At 35.3% G+C, this 17,474-nt stretch overlaps 1 protein-coding gene across 1 annotated transcript in view; it reads left to right on the top strand.

Moving 5' to 3' along the window:
- Window positions 1-17,474, top strand: part of LOC150080177 (amine oxidase [flavin-containing]-like) — a 139,174-nt gene that overhangs the window by 15,946 nt on the left and 105,754 nt on the right. The window contains exons 2-4 of the mRNA XM_090381966.1: window positions 4,003-4,097; window positions 6,062-6,199; window positions 9,506-9,610. Coding sequence (XP_090238092.1) covers window positions 4,003-4,097; window positions 6,062-6,199; window positions 9,506-9,610 — 338 coding nt within the window. The remainder of the gene's footprint in view (window positions 1-4,002; window positions 4,098-6,061; window positions 6,200-9,505; window positions 9,611-17,474) is intronic.

Here is a 17,474-nt window from a genome sequence, read left to right as displayed (position 1 = left end):
TTGCTCAGAAAACTTCATATCTGACTGCACAATTACTCCCAGGTCTTTTTCATTTTCTACCACCTTAAGTGTAGTACCACACAGTTGGTACGTTTCTCTGGGGTTACTTCTACCCATATGCAGTATATGTGCAAACAAGTACAATTACGTTTTTATTTCAATAAAAGGCAGTAATACTTCTTTAACGGAAAGCCCATTTTATTTGTAGTACAATATTGAGGCAACTAATACTCATACTGTAAACGTCAGTTCGCCTGGCGCATGATAGCCAACAGAGAACTGTCGAAACCAGTGGGAAATTTTGTTTGGAATTTGGAATCTTTACTACATCCAAAATACCGATTTAAGTTTCCATAAAACTGTATAATAATAAAAAGAAATCTTTTCTGCTTTAAAATATAGCATAACAGGTAAAAGAAATAATTTTTCCAAATCTGAAATCCAATTTGGAAACAGAACATGCTTGAACTCATTGCGTATTTGGTTAGCAACATATTAGGAACATTCTCATACATTCTTATCTTATTCTTCAGACCAGTTTACTCACTATCTCACGCTTACTCATTCTCTGTCGTGAAAGTTGGTGAAAATAGCAAAGGTTATCTCTTTCAGTAATGATACGGTGTGTGGAAGCTGACGGATTTGTATCCGCCGTAAATTGTTATCAAGGCATTAAGCAGAATATATGGATAAACTTTGATCAAGAATCTTCTTTACTGATCTAGGAAATAGTTCCTCCCCTTAAAGCTTTGATAATGGATAGGGTTTTATAGAAATCAAAATAATGATAATAGTAATAATAAACTTATTTTCAAGAGGCTTTATGAAAAACGTAAATAAGACGAAAAAAAAAAAAAGAAAAAAAAAATGAAAGATGAAAATTTTCTCGTTATACTTTCTGTTTTAAGATTAAAATTTATTTTATCAACTGAATATGAACTTTATTATGAAATACACTTACTTTGAATCTGCAAGAGGAAAGAAATTTAGGTGAGTTTTTGTATACTGTATCCACTTCAAAATGTCGTGTATAGTGTGTGTGCGATTCAACTTCGTTATTGCGGCGATCATTTTTCTTCTTTTCTTTCTTTTTTTTAGTTAAATGTCAGTTGTTTTGAATATTGTTCTTTATAAACGTCTTTACGTATAAGCATTTTACAGAGTAGGGAAAAAAAAAAACTTATTCGGCTAGCGTATTAATTAAAAGCATAAAAACAATACATATCAATAGTTCATAAGCAAGCAACACATCCTGTTCCTATTGATGCTTTTTTACAACGCCCTCGCACTTGGAAGTTGTTGATTATTTATTATGATAATCTTAATTGACGCACTAAATAATTTTTTTTTCTCGTTTTTGCAACCGAGTGACATTACCAAGTGGTGAAGCCAGAGTGCAGTAGCACATTCGTTTGAATTAATCTGGTTCGAGCCCATACGACCAGTGGCGGACTAAAATCGGGCAATAGGCAATATTCTCATTTCGGGCAACCTAGGGTTGCCACCTTTCAAAAATTGTAATGGAGGACACATTTAATGCGTTAAAAAAAGGTCTTCCATTACTAGATATCATCATTCTTCTCTTTCTTGGTGATTCTTCTCTCTCTCTCAGGGTAACTTGGAAAATTTTTTTTTTGGCTGGTGCAACATAAGCCCCAGGCTTCCTTGCACCATATGGCTAATAATAATAATAATAAATATAAAAATACAAGTCTTGTATTATGTTGAAAACCAAAATAGAGTCCTCTGCCTATTAAAATTTATACTATAAAAAATGTATAATAAAACCATTTTACGGGTTCCAAAAAATTATGGGCCCTAGGCAGTTGCCTAGTCTGCCTAGGCCAGAGTCCACTCCTGCATATGACTGATAAATATAGTTAAAGTATTCTTGCCAAAATGGTTAGTTTGTGAACTCCTCTGACCTGTGTGATTGCACCAGAGTATAAACACTATCATTTTAGATGTGGCCCTGAATATTGCACTAAAGCCCTGCCCATATTATGTGAAATGAATATTGAGAATAGGGTTTCGTCAGGGCTGGATTTTGGTGTTCCCAAGCCCTAGGCACTTTTATTCCGAAATGTGCTAAAAAAAGTAAAATTTTTACTTTTGCGTAAATTTTTTTTTATTTTAACACTTTGACTCAAGTTTCAACTATAAAAAATGTTAAACCACCTCAATTGATGGAGTGACCATCACTTTGATTCTTCTAGTTTCGAGACAATCGCTAGATAGTTTTTTAATTTTTTTTAAAATTAAAAATTTTTTAAAAAAATTTTTCCCTTCTTTCGTAGGCCCTAAGCACTGTGCCATGGTGCCTATGGGAAATCTGGCCCTGGGTTTCATGTTTGCATGGCTAGCATGAATAAATGGAGTTGGACACAAACTCTTGGAACAGATTCAGGATGAGGTAAAAATTCAGTTCAGTGGATGGGCAAATATCCATAACATCAGGGGATTGAAACTCCTCAATAATTAAAAAGTCGCTAAGGAAGAATTCGGGGGAGGGAAGTGTAATGGGATAATTACCTCTATCTTGCAAACAGTTAAGAAATAAGCTATACAAGCTGTGGTTGTTAAATAACGAGACTGTTGTAATGAAATAAATATAATGAAATATTTCATACCTTACAAGTTAACCCCTTCAAAATAATTGGACTTGGGCTTGCACACATATTCCATACCTTTCAGCGTTTTTTTTTTTTTTTTTTTTCTGAATGGCTTCATTGGACTGCAAATGAGTTCCTTTAAGTACACATTTCAGTTTAGGGAAGAGAAAAAAAGTCACAAAGGGCTAGAGTCTGGTGAGTAGAGTGCATTAACACACAGGGATTTGTTTATTGACCAGAAACTGCTCCATCAGGAGCATTGTCCTGATGGAGCATCCCACCATCCTTCCACAATTCAGGTCTCTCCATTTGAATTTTATTCCCCAGCATTGTGAGAACTTCATTTGACAGCCTGATTTGGTGAGACAGAAAACAAACGTGGTTTTCATTTTTGATTTTGACATTCTTGCTTTTTTGGTCTGGGGAGTGTTTTGTCTTCCATTACATTGGGTTGGTGCAATATGGCCCAAGAGGCCCTTGTGCCAAAAATCTCAAATACAACAACCATTACATTGGCTGTCTTTTAGTTTCTGGATTATAGTATTAGCCGAAAAAAAAAAAAATATATATCCTATCCACTTCTGTACCTTTTTCACCTCTTAGTTTTTGATGCTGTGAAAATTGGAATGTCAGCAACCGAATTGCCATTCACATCCACTAATTCTGCAAATAAAAATAATATTTGGTGTCAAAATAACTGTTTAAATGAATTAATTACTTTTAAGCCTTGTGAAAGTAATAGTCCTGACACTGCAGCACATTACATATTTAAGTAAATACTACTGTTACCATAGTAGTTTGCTCTTCTCCATGTGGTAATGGTAGCAGTTTCAGCATTGTTACTTTGATATGGTTTAAGAGTGATTATTTCAATAAAACTGTTTGTTTATTTTGTTAAATATATCGTGTAAATTAATTTTCTTTTTTCTATTTGAAGGTAATAGCACTATAATTTTTTGCAACTGTTTATTTAAAAAATACTGCTATCATTTGTATTCAATTTGAATGCTTTATTAGAGCTTTATAAAAATGTAAATCTATTAAAAATGCACTCACTTATGACAAAATATTGTTATCCATGAGCTGAGTGGTCAAAGGCAAGGGTACATAAGTACCTGTGCTTTGAGTGACCAGGTTCAAGCCGTAATTGCTAAGTACAGTGCTGTTTCTGTATATTTTCGATCTTGTGAACTCCTCTGACCATGTGGTCATCCCAGAGCATAAACAAAAAATAAATTTTTTATAATTGTTTTTATTATAAAATGTTTAATAAAAAGAGCAAACCAATTTTGGCTAACCCTGATGTATTTCCATCAAACTGCATGTAAATTTATATTTCAGTAACACAAATTAACTATAATATTCAAAAATATGTGTATTTTCTTAATAGGTTTGACTGCTGCAAAATGGCTGAAAGAATCTGGAGTGAAAGCTGTTGTTTTGGAAGCCAGGGACAGAGTGGGAGGACGGACACTAACAAAACATGTAAGTTATATTAAATATACAGGCTTGTATATCTTTTGGTTTAGAGAAGGCAAGTAAGCATAATAATACATTTGAATAAACAGTAAATGCTTTCTTCATTACTTATTATATGTAAATTAACCAAAATATAAGGCTAATAGCTCTAACTACATAGCTGCTCTTCTTGGTCATTTTTGCAGATACGGGGTCTACTTCATTGCTGTCAAATTTTATAGGTAATCAGTATTAATTATTGTATTATTCATGAAATTGGCTCAATATATGTTACTGTAATCGCTAGTTAGGAAAATGATTTCTGTTTATTTAAATAAAAAAAAGAAAAAAGAAAAGGAAATGTCAATTTTACTGGAACAGGTTTCATGAGTTTGTATAAGGCTAGCAGTCCATTACAAAATATAGAGAGGCGCCTCCGTAGCCAGGTGGGAAGGAGCAGCAGTGCATAGCACACGCTTCTTGATTACACTGGGGTTCGAGCCCATCACCACCAAATACGGAGGATGCGGAAAGGTCAGGGAATGACCACCGCATATCCAGGAGCAATATGGCCTTAGTTGCTAATGCTCCTAAAAACCAAATAACAACAACAACAAAATATAGAAAACAGTGGTAACTCTTTTTAATTGTTTTCTGTCATAAGCATTATGAAATTATTTTTAATGAAATTTTAAAAATAAAATAATTTTTATTTTTAATTTCTAACTGTAGCAGAGCATTATAAAATTACGAAAAAATTCAGAAAAGTAAAAATGACTAAAAAGAGAACACCGAACTGCATAGATAAACATGAGGGAATTTATTTTTTGGATCAAAGTGGTTACGCAGAAAGTAATAATTGGGGGAGATGGGAATGGTGTGACATTTCTGCCTTGCTTCCTTTTTCTGAAGGTTTAAAAAGACTAATGGTCTTACAGCTCTATAGATGGTGAAAAGTGCCTTTTTTTCTCCACATATTTGCTGAGGCCAGTAGGTGAAAAAAAATAGATCTCATCTTGTGATAGGAATGTGTGTTTGAGTAAACAACACTACCCAGTTATGTTTGTTGTTTTTACTGTCTGAGGATACCACTGTCCATTCTATAACAGAGTACAAATAGGCATACACTCACTTTAGAAATTATTACATTTATCCTTGAGTTGATCTAAAGTTACTAATATCATTTTTAATTGTATAACATCACTAAGAAAGCAAATCCATCATTCATTAAACCATTGACAGCACTGTTATGAAACTGATAGTTTCAATTATCAATATCGTATTGAATGGTGAATGAATTTATCGAATCGAAACCAGGGCTGTATTCAGGATTGCAGGAGAAGCAGTCTTCCTTGTAAAAATTTTATCCTCCTCTGCCAAAATATATCGAAATGGAGATTCATGTGCGTGAGCAAGACATGTATATTGTTAGTCTGTGTTACATCAACATCATCGCTTGTTTTTAACTTATAATGGACTGTTTGTATTTCTGTTTATATAGTGTTCTTTTGCATCTGGCAATTTCTGGTCACTACTGTTTTTAAATTGGCTTTTTAAACTTGGGGAAGTAAATTGCAAGTCACCACCTTCCCAAGAATCCTAGGTAAGTTAAAATCTGCCTTTAGTGAGGAATAGGACCTACTAACTCCTGAATAATGGCAGCCTGAAGGCTCATGTCAGATTGCATAACGTCAAGGGTTGATTCCCCCCCATCTCCATTAATCTTGTAAGCTTTATTCATGTTATCAGATTTATACAATTTTCATAAATTAATTATTATTGTTTCATAACAGGCACATTCATTGTGTATTTTATGGGTTTTATTAGTAATTTGTATATAGATGGCTATGCAAAATTTTGAAACCTTGATAGGTGGGGATGAAAATAACGTGTAACTTCCTTAACTTTTTCACATGGATGTATTAAGAAGTAACTTTTATAAGTGTAAGTTACGTGTAAAATAAACTGTTTTTTTCACTTTTTGTATACAGGATCCAAAAGTTAAATATGTGGACCTAGGAGGTGCATATCTTGGTGTCACTCAAAACAGGATGTTTCGAATAACTAGGGAACTTGGTGTTCAGAACTATAAAGTGAATGATAAAGAAGATGGCATATATTATGATATTGTAAGTTGGGAATTCATGAGTTTTTAGAATGATGTATTGAGCAGTCTGTGTTTATATTTCAAAGTGTTTTGAAAGTAAAATAAATTTTACTTTCAAAACACTGAAATATTTCTATTTGGAAGTAATATTCTTACCACTATTCTAATTTTAATAGTGTTGTATGTAAACAACTTCATAACCCATTTTTGAATTATCAGAAATTTCTGTTTTGTAAATAAGAAAATAGTTTTGATACACCATAGACACTCTTAAAAAAACTACAAAGTAGTTGTTGTGGGCATCATTTGCTCTTTCTCATATTGTGCTCTGCCTTCATGACGAGTTGCCATGATACTGCACTACCTCAAATAAGTAACGCTTCACTAATAGAGAAGGCTATTGTTACTTATTCTCAGTGAGTACCACCACACAGACATGTTTCAAGGCTATTGGCCTATCATCAGTGGGTGGGCAGGTACCCTAGTATTGCAGACATGACGACCCAGTTGTGAAGTTAATCGCACAATATGAGAGATGCCTTCTCTATTAGTGAAGCGTTACTTATTTGAGGTAGTACAGTATCATGGCAACTCGTCGTGAAGGCAGAGCACAATATGAGAAAGAGCAAATGATGCCCACAACAACTACTTTGTAGTTTTTTTAAGAGTGTCTATGGTGTATCAAAACACCGATATTATATAGATACTAAACTCTTAAAGTATTATGCCATGTGCATTTAATTATTTTAAATATTATCTTATACACCTTTTGGCATCTCTCATATTGTGCGATTGACTTCACAACTGGGTCGTCATGTCTGCAATACTAGGGTACCTGCCCACCCACTGATGATAGGCCAATAGCCTTGAAACATGTCTGGGGAGCCTGGTGTTCACGGAGTTTCCGAGAATGGGTAACAACAGTCTTCTCTACTGGGGAAGCGTCACCTATTCGAGGAGTTTATGAGTTTTTGAGTGGTGTGAGTTGAAGGAGTTAGTCCCTTTCATTCTTCTACATGTTTCTTTTTCCTCTTCCACTCCTACTATTACTTTCCCTCTACCTTTTTTGCTTTCTAAGTCTAATAGGGACAAGTGGATAGTAGAGCTATTATCCCACACATATACAAATAGCCTTGAAACATGTCTGGGTGGTGGTACTCACTGAGAATAAGTAACAATAGCCTTCTCTATTAGTGAAGCGTTACTTATTTGAGGTAGTGCAGTATCATGGCAACTCATCGTGAAGGCAGAGCACAATATGAGAAAGAGCAAATGATGCCCACAACAACTACTTTGTAGTTTTTTTAAGAGTGTCTATGGTGTATCAAAACACCGATATTATATAGATACTAAACTCTTAAAGTATTATGCCATGTGCATTTAATTATTTTAAATAAGAAAATAGTGTAAACAAGTGAAAACTTTGTAGTGAAGCCATAGTTATATTATCTACATATGCTTTGAATTTTTTTTCTTTATAGAATATTACAAAATAACCAATTTTTTTTTCACATTGATAAAAACTTTCTGAATGGAGAGCAATATTTTCATGCTTTCTTTTGTTATTATAAATTTTCATTATAAACAATCTTTCTGTACGCAAAGATTCTATGCATTGTGCATGTTATTATTTGCTCAAAGCTTATGCTAGACCAGCAAGGAGAAATTGTTAATTCGAGGGTTTAGTGTCAAAAAAATTTAACTACAAAATACAAAATCATTTTGTAGTGAACATTTTTGTAATTAACCAAGAAAAAGTCATTTGACATTTTCTTAGTTTACAGGAAATGTACTTACAGCCCAAGCTAACTTTAAAGTACTAAAGAGATGCAGTTCTATGACATGATGTGCATTGTTATTTGCATAAAGTAAAGTTACTTTGAGATAAACTAAAGTTATCTCAAAGATAAAATGCAGTTTTGTAGTTAATATTGTTTGACACTAAACCCTCGAATTGTCAACATAATTTTAACACATAAACTATATTTTTCTTTGTTATGTGTGGAAATCGTTAAAAGCATGTATATTTCTACTTTAACTTTTATCAGTTATTTCTGCCTTTTTTCAAAAAATAAGAAATTCGTTATTTGCATTTCATTATGAAATTTAAAATATTCCTTCTAAATCATTCTATTTCTGCTGTAGATAAATAGAATTTAAATCACCCATGCTACGTATGGGGATTTAAATTCTGTTTATCTACAAAAGGGACTACATATGCATAATTAACATGATATCTCTTTCTTGTTTTAAATAGTACTCTGCATCCTATTTTAGTGCTGGCTTAACATTCTGTAACTTGTAAGTGTAGGTACAGGCAGTTTGAAATATTTCTCATTTAAATTTTGCTCAGTAATATTAAAATCTTATAATCATAATGCCGTCACTTTTTTGTCCTTTTAATTTCATAACCTAAAAGGTCAGAAATACTTATTTTCATATAGCATTCTTCACAGGCCTGTGAAGAATGCTATATGAAAGCCTGTGAAGGCCAGAAAAAAACTCTAATGTGTGTGTATAATTTAAATTTTTTTTCTGGGTATTAATGTTAAATTGAACATGAGAATTTATTTCAATAGTATAGTTATAATAGTTAAATTTTTGTAAAAATTAAAAAAATGCTTTTCAGTAACTACACATTATTCTTTTACTATTGTTTAATCACTTTCTCAAAACAATAACTTTCAAATAAAATGGACACAGCATGCATGCACATGTACATACACACACACAACTTTCTCAAAAAGATCTAAAGAAAAAATAAACTTGCTAGTAAAAAGTCATAGTGTTTTACTGTTACAACAGAAACTATCAGAAACTTTGTGTTTTCTATACCCCTTGCAAGAAGTCCTATAAACAGTGTGCTGCACTTCAGGAAATATAGCTTAGCTTGTTTTCAAAAAGTTCTGACAGTGAACATTTTGCAAATGGATTGGAGTGTAAACTCACCCATGTCCCAATCCAGTTGTTGAACCGTAGATAGGGTTGTGGGTGGATTTACATTCCATCTCCTGGCCTCTCATAATAAAAGCTGTAGTTCTGCTAATTTATAGGTTTTTCTTTAAACCTATAATACCATGGATAGTCTTACAAGTGAACAAAGTCTTGCTTTCTCTTCTACTTAGGAATTCAGATTATTTGGAAATTGATAGCATGAAGAGTAACATGGGAAACTTTAATTATAAACATCCTATTTTTAAATTCTGAGCTTTAGTTACATTACAAAAAAAAAATCAACATTTTTTTTAAATAAGAATTTATTAAAGTGATATAGAAATTTTTCATTTTGATGCTAGGTAATAACATTTAATTTTGTGTTATTTTGTAGTATCATCGGCAGCGGCTTACTTCACTTATGCCATCTTTTTGGAACATCTTTGTGAATATGGACCTCAATAACATTGTTTACTTAATAGATAAAATGGGTAAAGAGGTAAAGTTTTAAATTTTTATTCACTAATGTGTATATTAAAAATAGACACTTCAAAGTTAAATAGCTAAATATTGGTTAAACCTAGATATCTGAAGTTTCGCAGTTTGCTTGTGGGATCACTTTTGCTTGAGATTATCATAATTCCAGCTGTTGACTGTTTTGGAAATGTTACTGCCTATATTATGCCTGGCTTAACTGACAATGTATCTGGGATTTATTGCATGGCGTTTATTGGATAGATGAGGTGGATAGTTTTTTTTTTTTTTTGGCTGATGCTATATAAGTTTGCTTCCTTGCATTATTTGTCATTATTAATACTAAATTTTATTTTATGCTTTAAAAGTATGTTTCTGAAATATATCAGACTAAATTAGTGTGGGAAGAGTATGCCCAGTCACTCTGCATATTAGATTTTATAAAAATGGTAGCATTTCTGGGTAGTAGTTTGTAAATTAATGTGTTCTTGATGGAGCCTTCCATTTACTAATAAGATTAGTTTAAGAGTATACAATATTTGAATATCTAGAAAATAATTTTAAACAACAAATTAATTTGGAGGTACAGTGCAAAATAGACTCAAGTAAGGTGATTGTTTAGGAAATTGGAATGATTTACCTGATTACAGCATTCAAGTTGAGGTAGGAAGAAATGGCTAATAATGACAATATTCTCACATCTATTTTTAATATATAAAAGTTGTTGAGGTATCCCCAGATTTTCTTTTACCTTTGTGTCACAATAGCAATTATTACTAAAGGACAGTTTGTTATTAGCTAAATTTGCTAAGATGAAGATTTAATTAAGTTACAGTTATAACAATACGCTTGAAGTGGATTAGTGCATTCTATGTGACATACTCAAGTTATTTGTGTTGGTGTCATTTAAAAGTATGAGCTATATTTCATTGGATTGGATTTAATCAGTTGTTATATAACTTGAGATCATCTACATTCAAAATGTCCACAATATCAGTGATAAGTATGTTAAACAAGTGCTGCCTGATGATAGTCTTTAGACTTTTGACAGGCAGCACCTGATTTCTAGTGCTTGAAAATGAGGCATTGAAGTGTTTAAATGGATTGAGTAAACTAAACGTTAGTGGCATCGTTCCTGTTTCTCAGCCAACACACACACGGGGGAGGGAATAAACTTAAATTGAAAAAGGATGGCTATGGGACATATGGACAAAAATTTGCTTTCAGTCAGGGAGTATCTATACTTTAAGCACATTCTCAAACAATGTGTTGCAAGCTTCTTTGAGGGTGCTGTTCTCCATTGAGATCATTGATAATCATTAGGGATCACTATGGGTGCCATGAATATGGTGCTAATTTTAACTGCTAGAATTCTTTTGATGACAATGTTGGAAACCATTATTTTAAGGTTTTTTTTGAAAAGTATTGCCAGTTAATCAAATAATTAATTACTTTATGTATAGTATGGTATTAACAGCTTTTAAAGCATCAAAATAAATTGCATGCAGAATGGTGTGTTTGTAAAGAGTGTAGGTAATTCACATAGTTTTGTGTAGAATATGCTATATCTGACCAGCAGCCATTAAAATTTTTATGCACTTGTGAAATAAAGTAAATCACACGGTAATTACTAAGAGAATACATTCCTCCTATTTTAGGGGATGAATCTGGACTTCCATAACACTTACTAGTACACACACCGACACTAATAAAATAATGAAAATTTATTATTGAGTTTTATGGAGAGTAGCTGTTTATTAGTTAATTTTTAAAATTTTTTACATGTACTTGTTTACACTATTTCTTTACATCACTTGTCTATACTGTTTGGAATCTCTCGTTTTCAACTTTAAATTGTTACTGGTTGGTTTCTAGCTGCTGGATCAGGATGCCTCGCCTCCCACCAATGAGGTGACAACTTCTGGAGGTTTTTTACCATATTGTATCAGGACAACTCACGATAGCTTTGTAACCTTAAAGAGATCAAATCCTACTAGGAGATTATTTCATCATAATCTAAATCTATTATAACCAGGAGATGACCAGGTTACTTCATGACAGTACAGATTAGTCCTTCTAGACTGTCTTGATTGTTTCTTACTTGATTGTAGTAAGAGGTGTCAACCTTATTTGTAGCCCATCACTGTTCATTTACAAGCTATACAGCTGAATCCTCTACTAACAGGTTACATCATGAGATGGTGCCTCCGTAGCCAGGTGGGAAGGAGCAGCAGTGCATAGCACACGCTTCTTGATTAGACCGGGGTTCGAGCCCGTCCCCACCAAATACGGAGGATGTGGAAAGGTCATTCAGGGAATGACCACCACATATCCCGGAGCAATATGACCTTAGTTGCTAATGCTCCTAAAAACCAAATAACAAACAAACATCATGAGAAGGTAAGGTGTGGATTGGGTGGCGCCTCCATAGCCAGGTGGGAAGGAGCAGCAGTGCGTAGCACACACTTCTTGATTAGACCGGGGTTGGAGCCCGTTACCACCAAATATGGAGGATGCGGAAAGGTTAGAGAATGACCACTGCATATTCCTGGAGCAATATGGCCTTAGTTGCTAATGCTGCTAAAAAGCAACATAACTAACTAACTAACTAATGTGGATTGGGTCTGAACTCCAGTTAATTCACCAAAACAGGCATATATGAAGTTTTCTGAGCAGTGCAGACAGGCTGCAAGAGTAGCTCATGGTGTCTTCTCAATGATATACAGGAATTTTTCTAGCAGGGATAAGGAGGTGATTATTCCCTTGTATAAGGCAATGGTCAAGCCACACCTTGAGTACTGTATACAGGTCTGGAGGCCTCATTTCAAGAAGGATGCAGAGCTGCAGGAATGAGTACAGAGAAAGGCAACAAGATTAGTGAATGAAACAAAAGGTTGCTCTTATGAAGAAAGGCTTAAGTTTTGCAAATTACAGTGTCTGGAGACTAGGCACCGGCGAGGTGATCTGATAGAGATGTATAAAGCCTTGATTGGTTTGAGCATGCTCAATGCCGATGGAATTCTTCCTCTTGCTCAGAATAATCACCTGAGAGGGCATACATTCAAATCGAGGAAAGACAGATATAGGACAGATGTGCAAAAATTTGCTTTTAGCCAGTGGGTAGTCGGATGGTTGAACAGACTTCCATCCCTTGTTGTGGAAGTTGATAGCCTAAATAAATTTGAGGACAGGTATTTTGAACGAACGGGGGGGGGGGGTGAAATGGGGGGTGGTTTTTTTTTTTTTTTTTTTTTGGCTGATGCTGCATAGGCTTGCTTTTTTGCATCATATGCCTCTACTAATGCTAATGCTAAACAGAAGTATAAAAGAAGTGCAGTGAAATCTCTCTATAGCAGACACCACTGGGTTACAAGAAAGTGTTTGCTATAGGGACAAAAAGGAAAGAAAGTGTCTGCTATAGAGAAGAAAGTGTCTACTATGACCCCCCCCCCCCTTTGTAGAGGTCAATGTATGTGTAGTTAGTTTCAATAATTCAGGAAAATGAAATTCAATGTAACTGGTTACTTAATGCAGACTTTTTTTTATCATTCATCATTATACATTTGTGTTTCAATTAACTTTTAATAAGAAATACATAATTAATTTTTAATAAATAACAAACTTTTATTTGTATTATTTATTATAAAACATCATTAACATTTAGTAAAAAATTAGCATTAGCATTAGTAGAGGCATATGATGCAAGAAAGCAAGCTTATGCAGCATCAGCCAAAACAAAAAAAAAAAGAAACCACTTCCATTTCACCCCTCCGTTCATTCGAAATACCTGCCCAGCTGAGCCTTAAATTTATTTAGGCTATCAACTTCCACAACAAGGAATGGAAGTCTGTTCCACCAGCCAACTACCCGCTGGCTAAAAGCAAATTTATTCCCTCTCAGGTGATTATTCTGAGCAAGAGGAAGAATCCCATCAGCACCGAGCATGCTCAAACCATTCAAGTCTTTATACACCTTTATCAGATCACCTCGCCGGTGCCTAGTCTCCAGATGTTGTAATTTGCAAAACTTAAGCCTTTCTTTGTAAGAGCAACCCTTTGTTCCATTCACTAACCTTGGTACTCGTTCCAGCAGCTCTACATCCTTCTTGAAATGAGGCCTCCAGACCTGTATACAGCATTCAAGGTGTGGCCTGACAAGGGAATAATCACCTCAACAATGCTGACTGGGCTACCTGGGTGGGTAAAGTGCCTGCCTGGCAACCCAAAGGTCGCGGGTTCGAATCCCGCCTCGGGCTTGTATCAAAATAATGCAAAAACCTTGGGAGGTGCATTATGGCCACAGAAGCTGATGCACCAACAACTACCAAAAAAAAAAAAAAAACACCTCAACAATGTGGCCTTATACAAGTGAATAATCACCTCCTTATCCCTGCTAAAAAAATTCCTGTATATCATTGACAAGACACCATGAGCTACTCTTGCAGCCCGTCTGCACTGCTCAGAGAACTTCATATCTGCCTGCACAATTACCCCCAGGTCCTTTTCATTCTCTACCACTGTCAGTATAGTACCACAGAGCTGATACGCTGGGGTTGCTGTTTCCCATATGTAGTACTTTGACAAACGTAATGTTAAACTTCATTTGCAACCTCTCAGCCCATCTGCTCAACCTTTCCAGACCCTGTTGCAGCAGCAGCATAGCATAAGTAGTGTCCTTAACAACCCTGCCAACCTTTGTATCATCTGCAAACTTGGACATTAAGCTTGATATACCATCATCAATATCATTTATAAATACAGAAAACAATAATGGACCCTGAGGGACACCACTAATAACATTAGTCCACGATGAGCAGTGTCCATTAATTACCACTCTCTGTCTTCTCCCCCTCAACCATCCCTTTATCCATAGCAGCAATTTGCCTCCAATGCCACACTGCTCCAATTTCTGTAGCAGTCTTCCATGTGCAGCAGTATCTAAAGCCTTTCTAAGATCCAAATATATAATATCAAAGTTATTCCCTGCATCCAGTTATTTTGTGACTGCATCATAGTATCCAATAAAATTGGTCAGGCAAGACCTTCCCTTAACAAAACCATGCTATGTCCGAGCTATAACTGAAGTCTTGTCTAGATGATCCTGCAGTGATTCTTTAACCAGTGCTTCTATTAATTTTCCTGGAACAGAAGTTAAACTCACAGATCTATAATTACTTGTGTCAGCCTTTGATCCTCCTTTGTGAATTGGGATCACATTTGCACATCTCCAGTCTGTGTACCTCCCATGAGTCCAAAGAAGCTCTCATAATTATGGCTAAGGGTTTGCTTACTTCCTTTGCTGCCTCCTTCAATATAACTGGATAGATCCCATCCACCCCAGGTGCCTTTTTTATGTTTATCTTCAACAATTTCTTCTCCACTTTCCTCTCAGTTATTAGAAAATTATCTAGCTCACTGCCAGAGTTTACTTCACCTCTGCATTCCCCTTCCTGAATAACTCCTCATATGTGAATATAGATCCAAAAAACTCGTTTAGTTTGTTATCCACCTGAGCAGGATCCTCAACTGTTGAACCATCAATATCCAGTGACCAATCTGATTCATCTCTTTCCTTCTAGAGTTTACATAGGTAAAGAACTCTTTTCTGTTTTTCTTTGCATCCTTTGACAAGGATTTCTCATAATCTGCCTCTGCCTGCCTAATCTCCTTTGTGACTTAGTTACAGAGCAGCTTATATCTATCATAGGCTTCCATGTCACCCATTAATTTATATGTATGCCATGCATTTTTCTTCTCTTCCTTATGTCTTATTAGTTCATCTGACATCCATTTAGGCCTAAACCTTGAACAATATTTCTTAGTTGGTATGTAAAGCCTAGTAGCTTCCAAGATAAGTTCTTTGAATGCTTTCCATTTTGAATTTGCTGTTGGTAACATCATTGGTTGGTCCCACTGTATAGAATTTAAATACTGTGTCAGACCATCGTAGTCGCCTTTCCGAAAGCAAAAACCCTTCCCTTTACCCCTGATGGTAGTTACCTTTTTGAGTAAATCCCACTTCAGCACAATGTGATCACTGCCACCTAGTTGTTTCTTTATCTTCAGATTCTTAATGTATGTAGAATCACTACTGATAATCAGATCAAGAGTATTACTCCCTCTAGTTGCCTCCCGAACATGCTGATGTAGAAAACAATCATCCAAGAAATCCACAAAAGTCTTGCTAGTGTGTGAGTGACCAAACCACGAATTCGAATAAATATCTGGGAAATTAAAATCGTCCATTATAACACTCTCTGATTTACTGGCAAACTCTATTTCCCTGTACAGTTTCTTATTATACTCATCAGAGTCATTAGGCCTATAGCACACTCCAACTCTCAATTTTGATCTCTCAATGCTTATGTCACACCAAACTGACTCAACACTGCAATGTCCAGCGATGTCGACTGGCTTCACTTACTTGGATTTATGTATTTCTTAACTAATAGCATAACCCTCCTCCCTTCCTATCCTGTCTATCCTTTGTGTACACATTGTACTCCCCTTTGATATTTTGAGCTATACATTAAATTCATCAAATTTATATACCAAACTCCTAGCATTGGTGTACATGCAAGTATACATGCACCTGTTACTATTCTTAGCTATCCTAACACAACCCATGTGTTTACTTGTACCGCATTGACTCCCAGCAGTCTCTGAAATATCCTGCATCTTGTTTTCCAGGCTGCTGTCATTCCAATAGAAGCAGTGCAAGAATTACTTTCACCTCTGCCAGTGGCTACTGTTAACCTATTATTCCTTGTATCCCCCAAGCTAGCAGTTTTTCGATCCACCTAACACTGCCTCGATAACATCAGCAAATATTCTTGCATCCTTTCTATTTAAGTGTATCCCATCCCTGTAGAAGCAGTCTCTTCTGTTAACAAGTGCAGACCAGGCTCAAAAAAATTGTACCCCTTGAGCCTTGCACGATCTTTCCAGGCCGAATTGATCAACAAAGCTCTCATCATATACTCTCTCCTATTGTGTCTGGACAGAATTGCAGACACTTTCAAATTCAACCGTAATTCACGGCTTTTTTTTTTTTTTCAACAGTGACCTGTACTTGTTAAGTAATTCTGCTGGTCTGATACTCTTAATATCATTTGTGCTAAAGTGTACAACTATATCACTTTTTGTGCCCTTAAAAGATGATATCCACTGTACAACGACATCATACTATGGTCCTATTCCACCTATCGTTTTTATAAAGCATGTTCCCCGTTTCCCTGACAATAGAGTCACCAACAACTACTGGTTCCTGTGGGACCAGCGCATTCTGCCTTGGGGCTTGCTGTTGTGTTGCGTGATGACCAAGTGCAAGCTCTGGCATTGATGTGGGCAGCTGAGAGCTTGATTGGCACCTCAGTTAAATCCTTCGAGGGCATCCACCCTGGCCTTCATGCTCTCATATAGGCCAATAACAATGCTGAGTTGTCGCCTGATTTCCTTACATCCCTTAAATCGCGCACACACACACAAAGATATCCCCCATGGCAATATCATGTCCCATACCCGATTGCTCCACAAACATCATGCAAGCAGTGCATTTTAAAAGGCTGTGATTCAGAGGGCAACTGCCCCCCCCTCAGTTCTCCCCTGAGTCACAGCACTCCCATTAGCTTGAACCTTTTGCTTTGCTGCTCTGGTCTGAGTCATGATTACAATTTAATTTCAATAAAATCTCAATTTCTGTACAAAATTATAACCCTAAACTTGTATCCCAACACAGTTATAATGATATATATATTTTTCAGAATCGAGTATTATCTACGAGTTCCGTTTATATAACTTCCGTATCAAGTTATGTATTAATTAATTATGTTATGTTTGTAATCTAAGTCGTTATATATATTTAGTTAAAAAGTACAATTTAATTGACAA

The sequence above is a fragment of the Mastigoproctus giganteus genome, chromosome 9, assembly GCF_048544385.1.
Source record: "Mastigoproctus giganteus isolate SK-2022 chromosome 9, ASM4854438v1, whole genome shotgun sequence".
Taxonomy (NCBI): domain Eukaryota; kingdom Metazoa; phylum Arthropoda; class Arachnida; order Uropygi; family Thelyphonidae; genus Mastigoproctus; species Mastigoproctus giganteus.
Note: the sequence above shows the minus strand (reverse complement) of the source record. Positions and strands in the feature narration are given on the sequence as shown.